The 18,874-nt window shown below is 52.3% G+C and overlaps 2 protein-coding genes across 6 annotated transcripts; one reads left to right on the forward strand and one right to left on the reverse strand.

The window, feature by feature from the left end:
- Window positions 1-882: 882 nt before the first annotated feature.
- PTBP1 (polypyrimidine tract binding protein 1) lies at window positions 883-17,707 on the reverse strand. Of its 5 annotated transcripts, none has more exons than XM_053581616.1 (15): window positions 17,577-17,707; window positions 15,367-15,397; window positions 10,033-10,108; window positions 7,524-7,696; window positions 7,276-7,422; window positions 7,008-7,178; window positions 6,790-6,900; window positions 6,548-6,722; window positions 6,053-6,130; window positions 5,046-5,194; window positions 3,574-3,607; window positions 3,011-3,103; window positions 2,704-2,920; window positions 1,280-1,357; window positions 883-1,205 (listed from the first exon to the last, which is right to left on the reverse strand). In XM_053581616.1, exons 1-15 carry the CDS (start codon window positions 17,582-17,584, stop codon window positions 1,073-1,075), a joined length of 1,674 nt encoding a protein of 557 aa, XP_053437591.1. In that variant the 5' UTR covers window positions 17,585-17,707; the 3' UTR covers window positions 883-1,072. The 5 variants fall into 5 exon arrangements, with proteins under 5 accessions (XP_053437591.1, XP_053437590.1, XP_053437595.1 ...); XM_053581615.1 differs by lacking the exon at window positions 17,577-17,707 and adding an exon at window positions 16,936-17,186; XM_053581620.1 differs by lacking the exon at window positions 15,367-15,397 and having other exon boundaries at window positions 17,577-17,688.
- Window positions 7,716-9,380, forward strand: LOC128579657 (60S ribosomal protein L27-like). The gene has a single exon (XM_053581632.1). The coding sequence runs from the start codon at window positions 8,618-8,620 to the stop codon at window positions 9,023-9,025; it is 408 nt and encodes a 135-aa protein (XP_053437607.1). The 5' UTR covers window positions 7,716-8,617; the 3' UTR covers window positions 9,026-9,380.
- Window positions 17,708-18,874: the final 1,167 nt, after the last annotated feature.

Below are 18,874 nucleotides of genomic sequence, written 5' to 3' on the forward strand. Positions count from 1 at the left end.
AAAAAACAAATGAAACTTTGGTCCAAAATTTGAAGGAAAAAAAAAAAAAAACCCTGAAAAAGTTTTAGAGAGCTTGTTTTCCTAGGCGGATTACAAGTGAAGGCGTGGAATAAGGCAACTGGAGGTTATGCGCAGAGGAGGCAAAGGTGGGGCGGGGCCAGCACCCCTTCCCTGAAGTTTGGGGTTTTCTAAGAAAGGACCTAAGGCTCCCTGGGCCCACACCTGCTCCAGAAACTGGATCCTGCCTGTGACTTAATTACAAGGAATAAAATAAAAAGTACAGTATACAAGGTAATACCACAAGAAAGAAATTTAGATTATACTCATACCATTGTATCATCTTGCTATAAAAAGTTACTTAAAACTATTTCTTTTGCATATAAATGAAAAAAGATTAGAATATTTGGTCAACTGGAAATATTGCTAGGCACAGATGTCTGCAACTGCATCAACATATAATACAAAGATTATGATGAAAAAGCTCCAAGGCTGAAGAAGCAAGGGGACAGTGCCCTCTGGCTTGGGTCTTGAGGAGGGTGCTGGGTGGCTGGGGGAGAATCACGTCACTTGATTAAATGGTAGGGGTGTCTGGGTGCAGGGCACCTGCCAGCCTCAGGCACATGATTGGGCAGGAGCCTGCAGGGCTACTGTGCCTTTATTTGAAATGTGGGTCCCACCCCCCCCAGCTCCCCCAAACACCACAGGTAGCTGTGCAGCCGCAGGAAGGCAGGATTCTAAGGCACGAGAAAGCCGAGTTGTAGTCTGGGGTGCCCACCTGTATGCCCCATGCCCAACAAGGCACAGCCCATGGGTCTGGCCCCAGGCATTGGGGGGTGGGGGTGGGCGCAGTAAACTCTTGCTGCAGTCACCAAGAGCCTGAGCTGTCACCGTCACCACAAGGTTAGCAAGGTGAACTAGATTTAATTTTTTTAAAAACAGGTAAACTGATTTTCTCTTTAAAAAAATAAAATCTCTGGTCTGTTAAGGTCACTTCAGCTGCTTTTTAAAGTGGCTTTTTTCTGGAATGATGGAAGTTGTCACCAGGGAGCCTGGCCGTGGGGGCCCTGCACCCCTAGATGGTGGACTTGGAGAAGGACACCCGCAGGTGGTGGTTCTCACCGAGGTCATGGTTGTGCAGGTCGATGAGGGCCTGGACAGCCTCCTCCACAGATCCCATCTGGATCAGGGCCATCTTGCGGTCGTTCCTGCAAGACATGGGTCAGGATGAACCACAAGAAGCCAGAGGGGAGGGCAGCAGCACAGCCCACCTCATACTCACTGGAAGAACTTGAATCCTTTGACGACCCCACCATTACTAGAGAAAAGGATCTTGAGGTCTTCCTCAGATATTGAGGGCCTGCAGGAAGACAGGGGAGCAAGTGGGGACCACTTAGTTGTGGGCCACCCTGTCCTGTATATGCAAGGTCAGGGTGACCTAGTCCAGACCATGCTCTCAGAGGGGCTAGAGAAAGCATTGGGGCCTTTCAGGGGTCCAGAACTAAGACAAAGAACATCCACAACAATGTGAAACAGCCGTGGAAAGCAATAAATTTTCTTTTGTGAAGAAGTTTTACAAAAATTTATCACTTAAGTTAAACACAGGCCAGACATGGTGGCTCATGCCTATAATCCTAGCACCCTGGGAGGCAGAGATGGGTGGACTGCTTGAACTCACGAGTTCAAAACCAACTTGGGCAAAAAGTAAGACCTCATCTCTACTAAAAAATACAACAAACTGAGGCCAAGACGATCGCTTGAGCCCAAGTATTGGAGGTTGCTGTGAGCTATGATATCAAGGCACTCTACCCAGGGCAACAGATTGAGACTTTGTCTCATTTAAGTTAAAACACAGAAAGTTTACTACAGGTCATAAGTAATCCTTATTGAAAACTCCTGGGATTACAAGTATACTGGATTTCTGAATGTTTGCATTAATCTGGGGAGGGGGGGTCCCAAATGTTTCCTCAATTAGCCTATCTTGTGAGCATCTGAGTTTCAGATTTTAGAATTCTGAACATTTTACTTTGGGAGTGGGGAAAGAGGACAGTCTCGTTTTGTCACCCTGGGTGGAGTGCCATGGCATCACAGCTCATAGCAACCTCAAACTCTTGGGCTCAAGTGATCTTCATGCCTCAGCCTTTCAAGTAGCTGGGACTACCAGCACTCGCACAGCTGATTTTCTATTTTTGTAGAGGTGGTGGTGGTGGGGGTCTCACACTCCTTTCTCAGGCTAGTCTCGAACTCCTCAGCTTAAGCAATTATTGGCCTCAGTCTTCCAGAGTGCTAGGATTAGAGGTTATTTTTGGGAAGACAATCTCATTTTGTCACCCTTGGTAGAGTGCTGTGGCATTGCAGCAACCTCAAGTTCTTGGGCTCAAGTGATTCTCTGGTCTCAGACTCCCTAGTAGCTGGGACTACAGGGGCCCATCATAACACCCAGCTATTTTTTTTTTTTAGAGACTTAGTCTGGCTCAGGCTAGTCTGGAACCTGTGAGCTCAGCCGCCTCAGCCTCCCAGACTGCTAGGATTACAGGCATGAGCCACTGCACCCAGCCCACATTTTAGGTTTTAGATTCATCTGGATGCTCAACCTGCATTCTATAAACACAAGGAAGGCCAAGTACTGACATGGCAGGATGACTAAGGGAAAGCTCTTGAGCCCTTGGTGTCACAACCACCCACACCAAGCTCCCAGGGACTCACGGGATGTTTGAGAGATGCAAGGTGGCTGAGGGTGGGAAGATATTCTGGAAGTTCTTGGAGCCAGGCTTCTTGAAGCGGTGCAGGGGTGAGTTGCCATAGTCCTTGGTGAGGCCCTGGTCTTCCTGGCCCTCACGGGGCAGCTGCACATTCTGATGCTTAGATAGTGTGATTCGGATGGGTTTTCCATGCAGCTTGTGCCCACTCAGGTGGCTCATGGCTGGGGACAGTGGGACAAAGGACAAGGCATGACCCAGTGCCCAGGTAGACACACAGCACCATGCCTGTTTGACCCTTGGAATCTCCTTACCCAGCTGGGCCTGGTTCGCATCAGCCATCTGCACCAGGGCATTTTCCTTTTTGTTGAACAGGATCTTCACCCTCTGCACGTCACCGTAAACGCCTTCAAAAGTCCAGGGATGAGGGAGCCTCTGAGTCCCAGCTGACACACGCCCTTCTCCCCGTCTATCCCTCCTAGACCTTGCGCACCCCAACAATGCTTGGCTCAGCCCTAGCGGGTTTGCTTATTCTGCCACTGGGGAGCCTGCATCTAGCAGCCACTGGGCACATTAACAGGAGCAAATGAGTTCAGCAAAAGTCATATAAACTCCAGGGACAGATAAACTGCCAAAGAATGATCACTTTCGCATGCTACCCACATGTTTAACTCTCTGAAAAGCATGCAGGGTGATAAACCATGCTTATCTAAGGGAGCAAAATAAAATATGCAAACCGGAAGCAAACCATGTAATGAGGCAGAATGCCAGTGAGCATCAGAATGCCGAACTGCAAACTCATAGTACATCTCAGGGCATAAAAAAATAACCTCAATTAAATGAAAACAAGGTAATAAAAGTGTGAATGATAACATACCGAAAAGAATAAAGAGGCTTTGGGGTGTGACTCTCTTTAGAGAACAGCAGAGCAAGGCAGCGGAGGGACAGGGGAGAGGGAGAGGTCAAGGGGGGCGAGTTGCCAATCGTCCACCACGAGGAAGACAGTCCCCGCAGGCGTGCAGTGGTTGATGGATGATGAAGTTGTCAGGATGTTAATATTCAAGGGCAGGTTGGTTTCCGGAGAGCAGGGTTTGAGGGGGAATTTTTGTTTTTTATTTATTTATGTTTTTGTTTTGTTTCAAGCAACAACAGGAAGCAGAAGTACCGTGCAGTCAGTTGGCAAAGAAATTCCGGATCAGGGCAAGAAAAAAAATAGGGAAAGGGGAAGGGGAGAAAAGAAAAAAAAGTAGCAAAAAAACACAGGTCAGTAAATACATAAGAAAATCAAGTAGTGTCCATCAGTCACGCTCTACACACATTACAAGTTATCAGGTTTACCTCAAGAAACACAATAAAAGAAAAGCATCTTCACTCACACAGCACGCAGGAGACAATACTGCCCCAGTGGTCTTCCAGAAAGGCCAAATTCCACACCACTCCCCAATCTGAAAGGAGCACAGCTGCCCCCAGGGGGCAGCCCAATCCCACTCCAGGTTAGAGCCAGAGAAGCTCAACCTCACCTCATGGTGGTGCAGGGCTGATGCACCCTGCTGGGCCAGGTGACAGTGCGGTCCCCTGCGGCTGTGGTATAGATTAAGTTCTCTAACCACGATTACACAGGCAATGAAGTGGAGTTTTGAGTCTGTTAGTTGACGGCTTCACTAGGAGTAATCTAACTCAGGACAAGCTGGATGGATAGTGACAAGCTCATGACAAGGAGGCAAGAGTGGGTGGGAGGTGAGTACCACCCTACCTGGAAGCCTCAAGAGAAAGTCACAGGAATTGTCAGATAAAAGAAGTCTGAAATGTTGATTAAATGTTAATTCCATCAATGAAGAGTTAAATATTCTGAGCCTTTATCTCATCCAAGCTCTCTGAGCCAAATTTAGCCACTCTGACAAATACAGAAAGCTGACATGTGCATCTGCTGTCCAAGGGCTGTCTGCGCCCAAGCAGGTCCAGAGAAGCAGAACACACACTGGGTCTCTAAACTGTACCCTGCTTGGCTCTGAATGATTTTTTGATTGCCATGGACAATGAAAAATGTCAACTCTGAATTACTATAGAATTGGAAAATGCAAATCAAGTTGTTAAAGAAAACAGGAAAACTCAAAGCAATCTTGGGAAAGGAGAATATATGTGAGTGATGTCAGCAGAGTGTGCTGCATGGGACACGACTGTAGACACAGTAGGGAGAACAGCGCTGATCCAGGACCGATGTGGCAGGCACTTGCGGCTGACCCAGAGGCCACACCTGCTCTCCAGCATGGCCAGTAAGACCCAAGACCAAGCACAACGACCCCTGCGTGCTTTCTCTGGGAAACAGCCTGCAAGAAGATACCCACATACCTCGGGATTGAGGTTGCTGACCAGCAAGACAGAGTTTCCAGCCCCTGCCAGGCCTGGGATAGCAATCCGGCCTGCCGCCGCCGCCGCCGCCGCTGCCGATGGAATGGCCAAGGGGGCTAGGGCTCCATGAACATTAGGAACAGAAAGGCCTGCAAACGAAGAGGCAGTCAGGAAATGAGCAGCAATGCCCTCATTTTACCACCAAGAGGGAGAACAGACATTTTCCCGTCCTCATGCATAAAGGAACCAAGACGGGAGGCGCCTCTGGCTCTACCCAGTGTGCCTGTAGGGTATTCCTGGCACAGCCAACTGGCTCCTGCACCAGCATACCCACCTCTCCTCACACAGCATGTACACTGTGCTGGGGTTGGACCCATCTGCATGCGCCCAGACAGCACAAAAAAGCTCCAGTTCCATTTATGCAGACACAGGCCCTCTGCAAGCAGGGCCTGTCCTGGGATGCGCCCGGCCGTGCGCATGCCGGTGCCAATTCCTCCATGCAGATGAGGCACACAGGACGGGCCCACACTGCTCCGTCCATGGTCAGCACTTGGGCGGGTTGCCCAGCCCAGAAGGGAAGCGGGAAGGCACTGGCCACGCACACATGTGCCCGCTGCTGCCGCTGGCTCATGCTGCTCAGCCTGGGAGGACACTCGCTTACCAGGCACTCATTCAATCTACTAGGGACACATCCCTCCAACCACTGTCGGTCCTCGAGCTCGCCCCGGAAGTGCTTGAAGGGAACCAGACCACAAAGACTGTGCAGTTAGTGGCTTCTTGCCAACACCAATGTCCGATACCTGAGCTTTACAGCCCTGCTCTGCCTGCCCTGTACAAGCTTCCTCTGTGGAGCAGGTGTCCTGTGTTGACTGCCCCTCTCCCGGGAAAGGCCCATGGCCAGAGAGGCCAGCCAGCCCACACTGGCTGCCCATGGAAGCGAGCTACTTGGAAAGGTGGTGTGGACATGCAGATCAGCTGTGGGGGATCAAGATCAAGTGTTTGAATACCTGCAGCTTGAGGAATGGCAAAGGTGGGAGGGAAACCAGCTCCTGCATACGGAGAGGCTGAGATTATACCAGGTGCACCTAGAAATAAATGAGACACTAATCATTGCACCCACAACCTCCACCGCGAGCAAGCGCCGTGCGTGTTGGGTGAGCCCCAAACCCGGCTGGTGGGCAACCCCCCAGAAGAGCCTTCGCGGGCAGATCCGCTGCTCTGTGGGGGGATAGGGAGCCATGTGTCCAGACATGGGGGTGCACTGGACTGTGTTGTGCTGGCCGTGCAAGGAACGCAGGAGCCAAGTCTTCCTGGGTGCAGAGCCCAGGGCCACACGCCACCGGGGCCACCTAGACTGAGCGATGCAGCCTGTCCCCTGCACATGCAGCCTAGGTGCCCAGCTTTGGGTAGCCAGGTCCCCGAGTTGCTCAGAAGACTGACTCAGAGTAACCCTTTATGCATCTTTCTGTACACATTCAGTGCCACACTAGGCAGCATCGTACCGAAGGCGGCAGCCATGGTCTGGTCCAGCGAGGGCTGACTATCCCCAGAGGGCAGATCTGGGCGAGTATAGTCCCGGCTCTTATCGTTGTTGTATTTGACATTTAGACTGGTGAGCTTGGAGAAGTCGATACGCAGAGTGCAGCAGGCATTGTAGATGTTCTGCCCATCCAAGGACTGCAAGGAGGGGCTGGGTAAGCCATAGCCAGGTCCCAGGGAAGGTGTCCCAGGAATTCCCACTCACCAACTTGGCGTGCTGGGCGCTCACGGGGTCTGCATACTGCAGCAGTGCTTGGAACTGGTTGTTCTTGGTAAAGGTGATGATTTTCAGAACTGTGCCAAACTTGGAGAAGATCTACAATGCCCAAGCGACAGCCATGAGCTCCTACTCAGCACCCATCAGCCCAGCCACCCCAAGGTGGGTGCTCTGCCACCACCAACATCTGGACCCGACCAGCTCACCTGGTGGAGCACATCCAGGGTCACAGGGTAGAAAAGGTTCTCCACAATGATCCTGAGCACAGGGCTCTGGCCAGCCATTGCCATCCCTGCATCCACAGCAGCAGCTGAGGCAGCCAAAGCCAGATTTCCTGACTGGACTGAGTTCACTGCCTGCAAGGCTGCCTGGGCCCGCTGTAGGAAGCATTGCCATGAGTCCCCATACCGGCAGGGCCCAGCCCACCCACATGGCCTCTTTGGCTACTGGGACCCCTATCCCTAGGTGACATACCGCTTGGTTGGGAGAACTGTCAGTCTTGAGCTCCTTGTGATTGGAGAACTGGATGTAGATGGGCTGGCCACGTAGCACAGGAGTCACTGAGGTATAGTAGTTGACCATGGTGTTGGCAGCCTCTTCAGTATTCATCTCAATGAAGGCCTGTGGGAGAGGCTGTGAGCAGGCCAGAGCCTTGGGACAAGCCACCCATGCCTGCCCACAGCTCACAGTGAAGGAACCAGGCTTGCCAGGGCAGCAGATACCTGGTTCTTCCCTTTCAGCATTAGGAGGTTGGTCACCTTCCCGAAGGGCAGCCCTAGGGAGATGACTTCTCCCTCAGTGACGTCACTTGGGAGTTTGCGGATGTGGATCACTCTGGAGGGTACGCCAGCACTTCTGTTGTCACCTTTGAACTTCTTACTGTCATTTCCATTTGCTGAAAAGAGGGGCTGGGGTGAGACCTACGAAGCCACATGTCCCCCCAAGGAGGCAGGGAAGCTGCTTCTGTCCTCCCAGTGTCACCCAGGATCCCAAGGAGCTGCGTGGGAACCCAGAGGCTCAAGTCAAAACTGCCAGGGTTAGGCCAGACATGGTCACTCATACCTATAATCCCAGCATTCTAAGAGGCTTAGATAGGTGGATTACTTCAGCTCAGTAGTTTGAGACCAGCCTGAGCAAAAGTAAGACCCCCATCTCTACTAAAAACTGAAAAATTGGGCGGTGCCTGTGGCTCAGTAGGTAGAACACTGGCCCCATATACCGAGGGTGGCATGGTCAACTACTATACCTCAGTGACTCCTGTGCTACGTGGCCAGCCCATCTACATCCAGTTCTCTAATCACAAGGAGCTCAAGACTGACAGTTCTCCCAACCAAGCGGTATGTCACAAAAAATAGCCGGGCGTTGTGGCAGGTGCCTGTAGTCCCAGCTACTCAGGAGGCCGAGGCAAGAGAATCGCCTAAGCCCAGGAGTTGGAGGGGGCTGTGATGCCACAACAGTCTACAGAGGGCAATAAAGTGAGACTCTGTCTCTAAAAATAAATAAATAAAAATAGAAAAATTTGCCTCTCAGCTACTTGGGAGGCTGAGGCAAAAGAAATCAATCACTTGAGACCATGAGTCTAAGGTTGCTGTGAGCTATGACGACACCTGGGCACTCTGTCTCAAAAAAGTAAATAACCCGGCCAGGTGTTGTGGAGGGTGCCAGTAGTCCCCGCTACTTAAAGAGTTTGAGCCCAAGAATTTAAGGATAATATGAACTATGACATCTCCACACTCTACCCAGGGCAAAGTGAGTTGAGACATTGTCTCAAAAAACCCCAAAACTTTTGCTGTAGGTCTTGGTGGTTCCTGTTGAAATGGACAAATTCATGAATCTTGGGAAAGTGTTGCTGGTCCTGCCCAGATGCTACTCTGGATGCAAAGCCATCATCATGAAGAACATTGATGATGGCACCTCAGACCACCCCTACAGCCATGCTCTGGTGGCTGAAATTGACCACTATCCCTGCAAAGTGACAGCTGCCATGGGCAAGAAGACTGCCAAGCGATCAAAGATCAAGTCTTTTGTAGAAGTTTATAACTACAATCACCTCACGCCCACAAGGTGCTCTGTGGACATTCCCTTGGACAAAACTGTCGTCAACAAGGATGTCTTCAGAGACCCTGCTCTTAAACGCAAGGCCCCATGGGAGGTCAAGGTCAAGTTTGACGAGAGGTACAAGATGGGCAAGAATAAGTGGTTCTTCCAAAAACTGCGGTTTTAGGTGTTGCTTCAGTCATTAAAAATATTAAAAGAGGTGGGACTTTACCTAACAATTGTAATCAGTGTAACCTGGCTTATTGTACCCTCAATGAATCCCCAACAATAACAACAACAAAAAAAAAAATTAAAAGAGGCTGGGCGCCTGTGGCTCAAGTGGCTAAGGTGCCAGCCACATACACCTGAGCCGGTGGGTTCGAATCCAGCCTGGGCCTGCCAAACAACAATGACAGCTGCAACCAAAAAATAGCCGGGCGTTGTGGCAAGCGCCTGTAGTCCCAGCTACTTGGGAGGCAGAGGCAGGAGACTCGCTTGAGCCCAGGAGTTGGAGGTTGCTGTGAGTTGTGGTGCCACAGCACTCTACCCAAGGCAATAGCTTGAAGCTGTCTCCAAAAAAAAAAAAAAAAAAAAATACATATATATATATCAAAAGAAGGGCAGCACCTGTGGCTCTGTGAGTAGGGCGCTGGCCCCATATACCAAGGGTGGTGGGTTCAAACCTGGCCCCTGGCCAAACTGTAACAAAAAAATAGCTGGGTGTTGTAGCAGGCGCCTATAGTCCCAGCTACTCGGAAGACTGAGGCAAGAGAATTGCCTAAGCCCAAGAGCTGGAGGGTACAGGGAGCTGTGATGTCATGGCACACTACGAGACACACAAAATGAGACTGTCTCAAAAAAAAAAAAAAAAAAAAAAAAAAAAAAAGGAAAGAAAAGAAAAACTGCCAGGATTAGTTGTTTATCCCAGTCCCCCCCTAAATCTAGGCTGGGGGGGAGGGGGAGAGAGACACTGAAGGACTGTCACACAGTACCCTGAGAATGCTCCATGGCGCAAATTTTATTTGGATCACAGTTAGGCTATGGCCGGTGTGAGCTGTGGCACTGACTCAAGTACCATTTAGGGTGGCCAGTATAGGATCTTAACTCATAAGGGAAAATAACCACAAATCAGGTGGGGCTCTGGCTATGGCTTTAAGCTACTATTTATAGGCCCAGGCCAAGTCATGGCATTACCTGCAGAGGCTGAGTTGCTGCTCATGATAAAGGGTCCGTTAGTAACACAAGTAGAGAAAAGCTCGTCAGATCCCCGCTGGAAGAAAGAAGGAACAATGTTGAACTTCACTTGCCTCCAATAACCCCCCAAGCCCTGACCCTACTTGAGTAGCTTGTTGTCCTCTCAACATTCCTGATCTGCACCCACACTGCCCTCCAACATAACAGCCCCTGGCCTAAAGGCCTGGCCCCCACCCTAGCACATTCCAGTATCCAGAGACACCTTATACCACACTACACTCCCAGTACCCAGTGGTCCCACAATCCCAAGACACTGCTGTTTGTTCAATTTCTGAAACCCTGGGAGATCCTGCCAGCTTAGGGTTGGGAGGTTGTCACCTACAGGGCTTTGATACACCATTCCCATATCCATGGAAGTGGCCGAAGATTAAGCTGCTGGCTGCCCTCGATGCAGGGCTGGGGCTGGGGACCCCCTCTGTGGAGCTAGCCTCCCTACATTTCTGCCCAGAAGAGCTCAGCAGGGCCCTACACATCCAGACTGGCAGCTGGAACAAAGCCAAAACACCACCCTCACTCTCCACCCCACAAAAGCTTGTCCTATTTTCCAACCCCCTAAGGAAACCTGACCCTGGACCTCAGCACACTTTCAGAGACTAGAAACACTACCTCTTTATGCAGCGGGTGGCGCTATCCAGTAACAGACAGGAAGGTGTCCCACTCAATTCAGGGTCAGTCGTAAATGGGGACGAGTGACAATGCCCTCCCACCATGACTTTTGACTCCTCCATTTTCTTTCCAAAAACAATTTGCAAACTCATTAGCTTCCATCTAACTGAATCAGCCCTAAGAAAAAGTACACTAGGACATTGACCCTGGGCTTAGGAAACAGACTCTCGTCCCGCTGTGTCTTGAAGTTTATTCAAAAAGTGAAACTGGAGAAGATGTTGGTAACAGTCCTTAGTTACACAGAAAACAAAAACTCAGGTCTAAGGACCCTGAAGCACAAGAACTTAACAGACACTGCAAGCATTAGACAGGGATTAGGCCCCAGGCACCCCAATGATAGCTCCCATCCCACAAGCCACTCAAGACTGTGTTCCTGGTTACCTGGGACAGGAACCATCTCAGGAAGCAGAGGAAGGGCTTCCATCTCTGGGCATCAAGTAAGACCCCCCCAACCCCACCCTTCAAACAGAATCATGTGAAGAGAAACTAGTATGCAGGCAAGGTCACCATGGCCTCCCACAGGACCTCAGCTCCAATACCCCAGGCTGGACAAGACAGACCAACCAGCTTCCTCCCCATGCACAGATCTCATGTCCAGGCCAGGCAAGGATGTGGGTGTGCTCTCCCAGAACCCTATCCAAAGACCCTGGGGCTCCTTCATGCCTCCAACCCACTGTACTGCAGGAGGCCAGGTACACAGATGGAATGACCTAAAGAGTGGGTAAGCCCCTGAACTCAAACTTGAGGCCAGACAATCCAGGACCCAGCAGCCCTCACAGGCCCCAAGGTAAATCCTACAAGTGCCCATGCTGCACAGAATGAGCAAGTAAGAAACTGCAAGAGGCTCGGCACCTGTAGCTCAGCAGCTAGGATGCCAGCCACATACAATGGGGCTGGCTGGTTTGAACTTGGGCCAGGCCAACTAAACAATGACAACTGCAACAAAAAAATAGCCAGGCACTGTGGTAGGTGCCTGTAGTCCCAACTACTTGGGAGGCTGAGGCAAGAGAATTAAGCCCAGGAATTTGAAATTTGAGGTTGCTGTGAGCTGTGATGCCACAGCACTCTACTGAGAGCAACATGGTGAGACTCTTGTCTTAAAAAAAAAAAAAAAAAAAGGTATAGGGCGGCGCCTGTGGCTCAAGGAGTAGGGCGCCAGTCCCATATGCCGGAGGTGGTGGGTTCAAACCCAGCCCCGGCCAAAAAAAAAAAAGGTACAAGGGCTTGGAGCGGGAGGCTTCTCACACCCTTGCTGACTCTGTGCCCAAAGGGCACCAATGCATTCCCAGTTTCAGGGCCAAAGAATAAACACAGATCACGGACAAAGCCCTCATGTCTATGCCTCACGTCTATAAATCCAGGGGTCTCAGCTATACAAGGGGGTTCACAGGAACTGCAGGAGCAGTAAGGTGGCCATCAGCACCAACATCCTCACAGGGAAGCCAGGTGATCAGAATGGCAGGTTTGCCCAGCACAGGCAGGGCACCTGAGAGGCAAAGCTTTGCCTCAGGGCCTTCCCAGCATCCACTGGAAGTCATTTCTGCCCCCTTCCTGCTCAGAGGCTGTAGGAGCCCAGAGCTCCTCATCTGGGGTATCAGAGCTGGTCCTCCCCAAGCTGGATAGGTGCCAGGCACCCATGCGGTTCCCATGTGCTGACTGCACAGACCTTAAAAAGGACATCTTGGCTGTGTCTTTGACTGGAGTAGCAGGCGGTGCCAGAATTTCCTTGAAGCGTATTTTTGGCCGCCTGCCTGAAGCTCTAATCATGTTCCCATGGGCAAATGGCCTGGCATGCCCACAACTGTCTGTGGCAGGCAAACTCCATGCCCACAGGAAGACAACACAGATGCAGTTAGCTGAGCAGCTCCCTGCAACATGGGGATACCCAGAGCCCTGCAGGGGACACAAGCCAACAAAGGGCAGCCGAAACAGATGGGAGGCTCAGGGGTGCCGTCCAACTGCCTTAAGGCTGGCCAGGTATGGCAGGAGAGTCTCTGCCTGTCATGTGGCCTGAACTTGCCCAAGCATTAACAAGGTCCTCACTTTTCAATCACCTGCTAAAGGCCTACAAAATGAATGGTGGTTCACACTTATAATCCCAGCACTCTGGTAGGTGGTAGGGCAAGGCAAGTGGGTTGCTTGAGATCAGCCTGAGCAAGAGAAAGACTTGGGAGGCTGATACAAGAGATCACTTGAGCCCAGGAGTTTGAGGTTGGACTGCTGTGAGCTATGACACCATAGCACTCTACTCAGGACACACACAGAGTTAATACTCTGTTTCGAAAGAAAGAAAGACAGACAGAAAGAAAGGCAGCGCCTGTGGCTCAGTGAGTAAGGTGCCGGCCCCATATACCGAGGGTGGCGGGTTCAAACCCGGCCCCGGGCGAACTGCAACAACAACAAAAAAAAAATAGCTGGGTGTTGTGGCGGACGTCTGTAGTCCCAGCTACTAGGGAGGCTGAGGCAGGAGAATCGCTTAAGCCCAGGAGTTGGAGGTTGCTGTGAGCTGTGTGATGCCATGGCACTCTACCAAGGGCCATAAAGTGAAACTCTGTCTCTACAAAAAAAACAAAACAAACAAACAAAAAAAAAAACCAGCCAGGCCTTGTGGCAGGCACCTGTAGTCCCAGCTCGGGAAGCTGAGGCAAGAGAATCGCCTAAGCCCAGGAGTTGGAGGTTGCTGTGAGCTGTGACTCCAGCTCTCTACTGAGGGTGATAAAGTTAAACTGTCTCACCAAGGAAGGGGAAAAGAGGGTAATGGGTGGGGCCACACCTATGGTGCATCTTAGAATGGGTACAGGCGAAACTTTACTAAAGGCAGAATACAAATGTCTACATACAATAACTAAGAAAATGCCATGAAGGCTACGTTGAACAGTGTGATGAGAATATTTCAGATTGTATATGAAACCAGCACATTGTACCCCTTGATTGCACTAATGTACATAGCTATGATTTAACAATAAAAAAAAAGTTAAAACTATCTCAAAAAAAAAAAAAAAGTAAAAATAAAAAAAAAAAAATGTTAAGGCCTACAGACTGATAAGGCCTAGTTAGGCATCTTCAACCTTCTTCCTGTTTACAGCAGGAGTGTCTTCTAATCTTGGGGTGAAAGATAATGGAGGCCAAGTGATGGGGACAGCTGGGTGCCCAGAACAGCTCTGGGCACAGACCCAACCACCAGCCCTCTGGCCAGGGTCTGAAAAGGGCTGTGTTGCCCAGGGGACCAACCCTCCAGGTGACACAGCCTCCCTCTTCCTATCCTGTCCAGGTAGTGCCTCCACACCCAACCAACAAGACCCTGGCAACTGGAGGGGAGGGGCTCCAAAGATAGCCCCTGGTGTGAGAGTTGATCCAGCCGGAAAGTTGCTCCCACAGAAGCCAGAAAGAGGATTATTTGCAAGCCAGACATATTCAGTGATTGTTACAAGTACTTCAGATGAAAGTCCCTCTCCCTCCTCCCAACACTGAACAAACAGGTTTTATCTCCAGGAAGATCGGGCAGGCAGTGTCTGCGCCTGTAAAGGCAGCAAGCAGGTCCCACTTAGGAAAACCTGAAACCTGGCCCAGGCTCCAATGACTGACCAGAAATCCCCTGCCATATTTACTCAGAAAACCCATATTAGGCTCACCCTGCAGAGGCTCAGGAGACAGACCCTGAAGGTGGGGAGTCCCCTCGCCCAAATCATAACTATAGCTGGAACAGGCAGGTATGGCAACTGCCATGAAGACTGGACTGAGTGGTTAACCAGCTAACCAGCACCTGCAGCTGGCCAGCCAAGGACCAAGGCACACGTCCTGCTGGAGGAAACCCAGGCCTTCCTGGACTTTACACACCAGGTTTTGACCCCCTTTCATCAAATGCACAAAGTCTGGTCCTCACCTGGGAGAGAGAAAAACAAAACCACAGGCTGACAAAGATGTCCTGACCTCCTACCTCACAGGGGAGAACAGACTGCCCCCTCCACCCCAACTCTGGATTTTAAAGTTCAACCACAGCATCACCATTTCCTTCACTACAAAAAACACTTTTGTCAATTTACTGTCACCCTGAGTCACAATACTGTTAAAAGCCACTCAGAATTTAAAAAAAAAAGCAACAACTACATGCCCCAGATCCCCTCACTCTCCCCCTCCCATCCCCACCCCATAAAATGTCCAGGGTCTGACCCAATTCCCCTGCCACACAGTGGGTAACTCTTCCTATCAAAATCAAAAGAAAGTCTCCTCAGCAGCCTAAAGAAATTGAACATCCTACTTAAATTAGGGAGCATTCTTGCATCTCAATTTCAGGACAGAAGTAGTTCGAAACTAAGGCTTGTGGAGGTAAAGGGAAGAGGACAGATTCTGAATTGAGGGCCCAGCCACCAATTCTAACCACTGGAAACTCCCATGACAGCCTGGAACTGTACAACTTGATGCTGACAGGGCTCAAACCTTTTATGTTTTTGAGAGCTCCTGGCCTGTAAATCCTACCACCCAAGTCCAAATGGTAAACTGACTGGGAGTGTCCCTTCAGGAGTCAAATAGTGCCTTCTGGTCTAAAACAGCAGAGAAGGGGACAAGGCCCAGCGAGCATAACCAAGAAGCAAAGTTAGAAGTGCCTACCTTTGTACCAACTGCTATATCTGGGACAATGCTGTAGAGAGAGAGAGAAAAGGAGAAAACGTTAGCAAGGTACGCCACTCAGCAGGCAGGAAGAGGCCTGGAAGGACCAGCCTGTCTCGGGGCCAGGAGAGCCAGGAGGTTGCCCCCACCAGACACCACCGCAGCAGCAGGGAGACTCCTTCTGGCTGCACAGGGACCCCCACTAGCCAGAAAGCTCAGAAGAGCAGGGAAGTGAGCTATACACTTAACTTCAACTTGAAAAGGGGCCACCACTGTCCTTTAGTGCCTATCCCTCCCAGCAGGAGGAATCCCAGGCTCCTCAGGAGCCTGAGGCACCCAAAGTCCAAAGACAAAAGATACTCCTTCAAAAGGTCCAGGAGGGATGCTAGATGCTTGTTGTTAAATTTTAAGGGCTGTTGTATGATTTCTATAAAACTGGAAAGCCTAGGAAAAACAGAGAAGGCAAATCCACAAGCCCCAGGCAGAGCTTTGACCTGGGTGGGGGCGGGGTAGGGTGCTCCCTCCAGAAGGTGACTCTCAACATAATAGTGGACCTCAATCCACTAAGGAAGGACGGGGGTGGCAGCTGAAATGATCAGTTAAAATTAACAGACTTGCCAGAATACAACCCAAGTTACTAATCAACCCTGGCTCCACCCAACTGGACTTTCTCCTCTCCTCAGGAAACCAGGGACAGCAGTGAGAAGACATTCTTGTCCCAGAGTCACCGGAGCCACTCACACATCAACCGTGGGTCAGTTCCTAGAGCAAAATACTAAACTTTATAAGGGCTGACCCATGGCAAGGCCCTAAATGACCTCAGGATGTCCAGGAGGGACCCCCCTCAAAGGAACCAGGCGCACACTTGCACCTGCCCAGTTTCCCGCAAGGCTGTCCCAGGTATTCTCAACTTCCTCCCGCCTTCAGGGAGGGCAGTTCACAGCGCTGACGAGACTAAGGTGTGGGGGCTCAAAAGCCTGGAGCCTTAACCTTGCCCTGCCATCTGCAGGGCTCCCTGCTCCTGTGCATTCTACCCCTAGAATGCAGATACATTGCAAGGGCTTCCGCTCTAAACTACAATGTGAAAGTCTACAGACTATATATTAGCAGAACTGTAAAAGTTATCAAGCCAAGGAAAAACTGAAAGAATGCAAAGCATCTCCAGCCAGGATCTCCTGCTTCCTATTCCCAGGGAGGTCCTGCGACACAGGAAGTGCTTCACATAAAATGGCCTTTCTTCCAAGCCAAGCCCTAGGGGAAGGCTCCCAACGACCGGCTCTCTGCTGAGCCCGGCGGCGGAAGGAGGCACCGCCGAGGGCCGCGCTCGGGGCCGGCACAACCTCGTCCCTGCCCTCCCGTGAGAGGCAAAACGCAAAGAACTTGGCCAAAAAGTCAGGATAACCAGCCGCCTCTGAAGACCTCCTCACAGGGCCCCAAGCCACCCACTTGTCGCACCCTACTTGGGAGTCTGGGGAGATATTTCCCAGAGAGGGCCCCCTCCCCGAAAGAGAGGCAGTCTGAGACAGCGTGTCCCCTCACAACAGAGATCGAATTCCGCCCAGAATCTACCCTGTAGGTCCCCGAGGCCGGAGCGCACGTGACCCCCAGGGATCTCCCCACATCCCGGGCGCGCCCGGGCTAGGCCGGCAGCTTCGGAGCCGCGCGGCAGGAAACGGACTCGCGCCTCCCAGAAAAAGACCAGGAGGCGCAGGGTGGGGACGCAGCCAGCCAGTTTCCTTCTTCGCGGATCTGTGAATTCCGCTCTCCTGCCCAACTCTACACGTTATTCCGTGGGGCCAGCGGAGCGCGGGCAAGGTCCGCGCGGCGGGAAAGGCGCGCGTCCCCGCTGAGCCGCGCACGCGCGTTGGGAGCCCACTGGGCGCGCGGCTGGGCGCGCAAGCGCGCGAGGCGCGAACGGGAAGCGGGAAGGGCCAAAGGGGCGCGCGAGAGCCAGGCGGGAGGGGACAGCGAGGGGCGCCGGAGGCCGCGCGCGTGGGCCGGCGCAGGGGTGCGTGAGGCCGTGTAGGCTCAGCAAGGGTCCTTTCCAGCCCCCGGCGCTGCCAGACCCCGCCGCCCAGTTCCCGCGCGTGGCGGAGGGGGAGGGGCGGGCCCCACAGTCTCTCAGACCCGTACGGCGGCGTAATCGGCCAGGCGGCAGCGGGGACAGAACCGCGGCAGCGCATAATAGCGGTGGGCGCGGGACGACTCACCCGTCCATGGCACACCAAGCGGACCCGCGGGGGACGGAGTGGAGGCGCTGGAATAGCAGGAACCGACCCAACGGCTCCGAGTTATAGACTCACAAGATGGCGGAGACGCCCGCACACGTCCCCCGCGAGCGCTTCCCATTGGCTCCCTCCGAGGCTGGGGGCGGGACAAGCCTCGCGAGTTCCCATCTGAGCCTGCCAATGGCCAGAAGGCAGAGTGGGGGCGGGTCTAAGAAAAGTAACGCGACCATACTGGAGAAGGCCGCTGTACGTCAAGGCTGAAGACGGAAACGGCCTGCGTAATCGGGGGAGGGAAGAAAGGATGGGAGCACGTGACGGCGTTGAGCTAGTGAGGGAGCCGCCGTCCGGCGCGTGGCTTTGCGGGGAGAAGCCATCTTGAGAGTGGGTACGTGGCGAGTCAGGCTACGGGAAGCGTGCTTACCCCAGGCTGCCGCCATCTTGCAATCTGGCGGGGACACGCCCGCCTGAGGCATGAGGGCAAAGGGAGGTGCCTGCCATCTTGGAGTTGGGCAAAAAACCTGCAAGGCTCCATCATGCTTGTGGGCATATGGCCAACAAGTAGGATTCAAACTGAGCATTTACTCCCAAATCGCCGCGCCAGGAGGTGGTGGCTGCAACGCGTCCCAGAGAGTCTTTTATTCTCCCGAAACTCCAAAGCCCAACCGTGTTCCCCTGTCCTCACTACAAGAATAGGGAAATTGAGGCCCAGGCCATGTACAGTGTACAGCTACCCATACCCTACAGCTGAGGAAACAGGCCTGGGCTGCACCCAGTGGACTCTTGTCCCCATCCTGCAGGGGAAACTGAGGCTCGCGCCGTCCACCATGGACAGCCTCGTCCCACCCCAGCATACCTTTGGACAAACTGAGGCGCTGCAGCATGCAGTGAACAGCAACCTCCATCCTACAAGTGGGGAGATTGAGGCCTGGGCCCCACAGTCACCAAGAGCAACTGGATGCGCCTTCAGGGTCCTCCATCCCAGCATCAGGAAACACCCTAAACTAGTGTCCCTTAGACCGCTGACTCCACAAAGAATCAACAGGGCCAGGGGCGGCAAGTGGGCTGAGGTGCCTCTCAAGACACGTGCGGGTAGGCCGAGGCCAGCAGGGTGGGTGGGAGCAGGTCCCACGGAGGGCAGACGGGACCCTCAGCCCCAATACAAAAGGGAACCCACTCGCGGGCCAGGCTGCCAGACGGGACCACCTTGGATATCAGGGCCTTGGCGCAGCTCCCAGCCCAGAGAATAGACCTCTGGGAGGCCTGCGCTGGGCGTGTTAGTG

The sequence above is a fragment of the Nycticebus coucang genome, chromosome 2 (genome assembly GCF_027406575.1).
Source record: "Nycticebus coucang isolate mNycCou1 chromosome 2, mNycCou1.pri, whole genome shotgun sequence".
Taxonomy (NCBI): Eukaryota; Metazoa; Chordata; class Mammalia; order Primates; family Lorisidae; genus Nycticebus; species Nycticebus coucang.

Bases quoted from the DNA above. Each gene is read 5' to 3' on its own strand.
- LOC128579657 (XM_053581632.1), top strand. From the start codon at position 8,618: ATGGACAAATTCATGAATCTTGGGAAAGTGTTGCTGGTCCTGCCCAGA.
- PTBP1 (XM_053581615.1), bottom strand. From the start codon at position 16,988: ATGTGGGGAGATCCCTGGGGGTCACGTGCGCTCCGGCCTCGGGGACCT. The intron at 7,697-10,032 runs GTAATGCCATGA...CCCTCTTTTCAG, and splicing joins CAGCAACTCAGCCTCTGCAG to CAAATGGAAATGACAGTAAG. The intron at 5,195-6,052 runs GTATTCAAACAC...CTTCGTTTGCAG, and splicing joins TGCCATTCCTCAAGCTGCAG to GCCTTTCTGTTCCTAATGTT.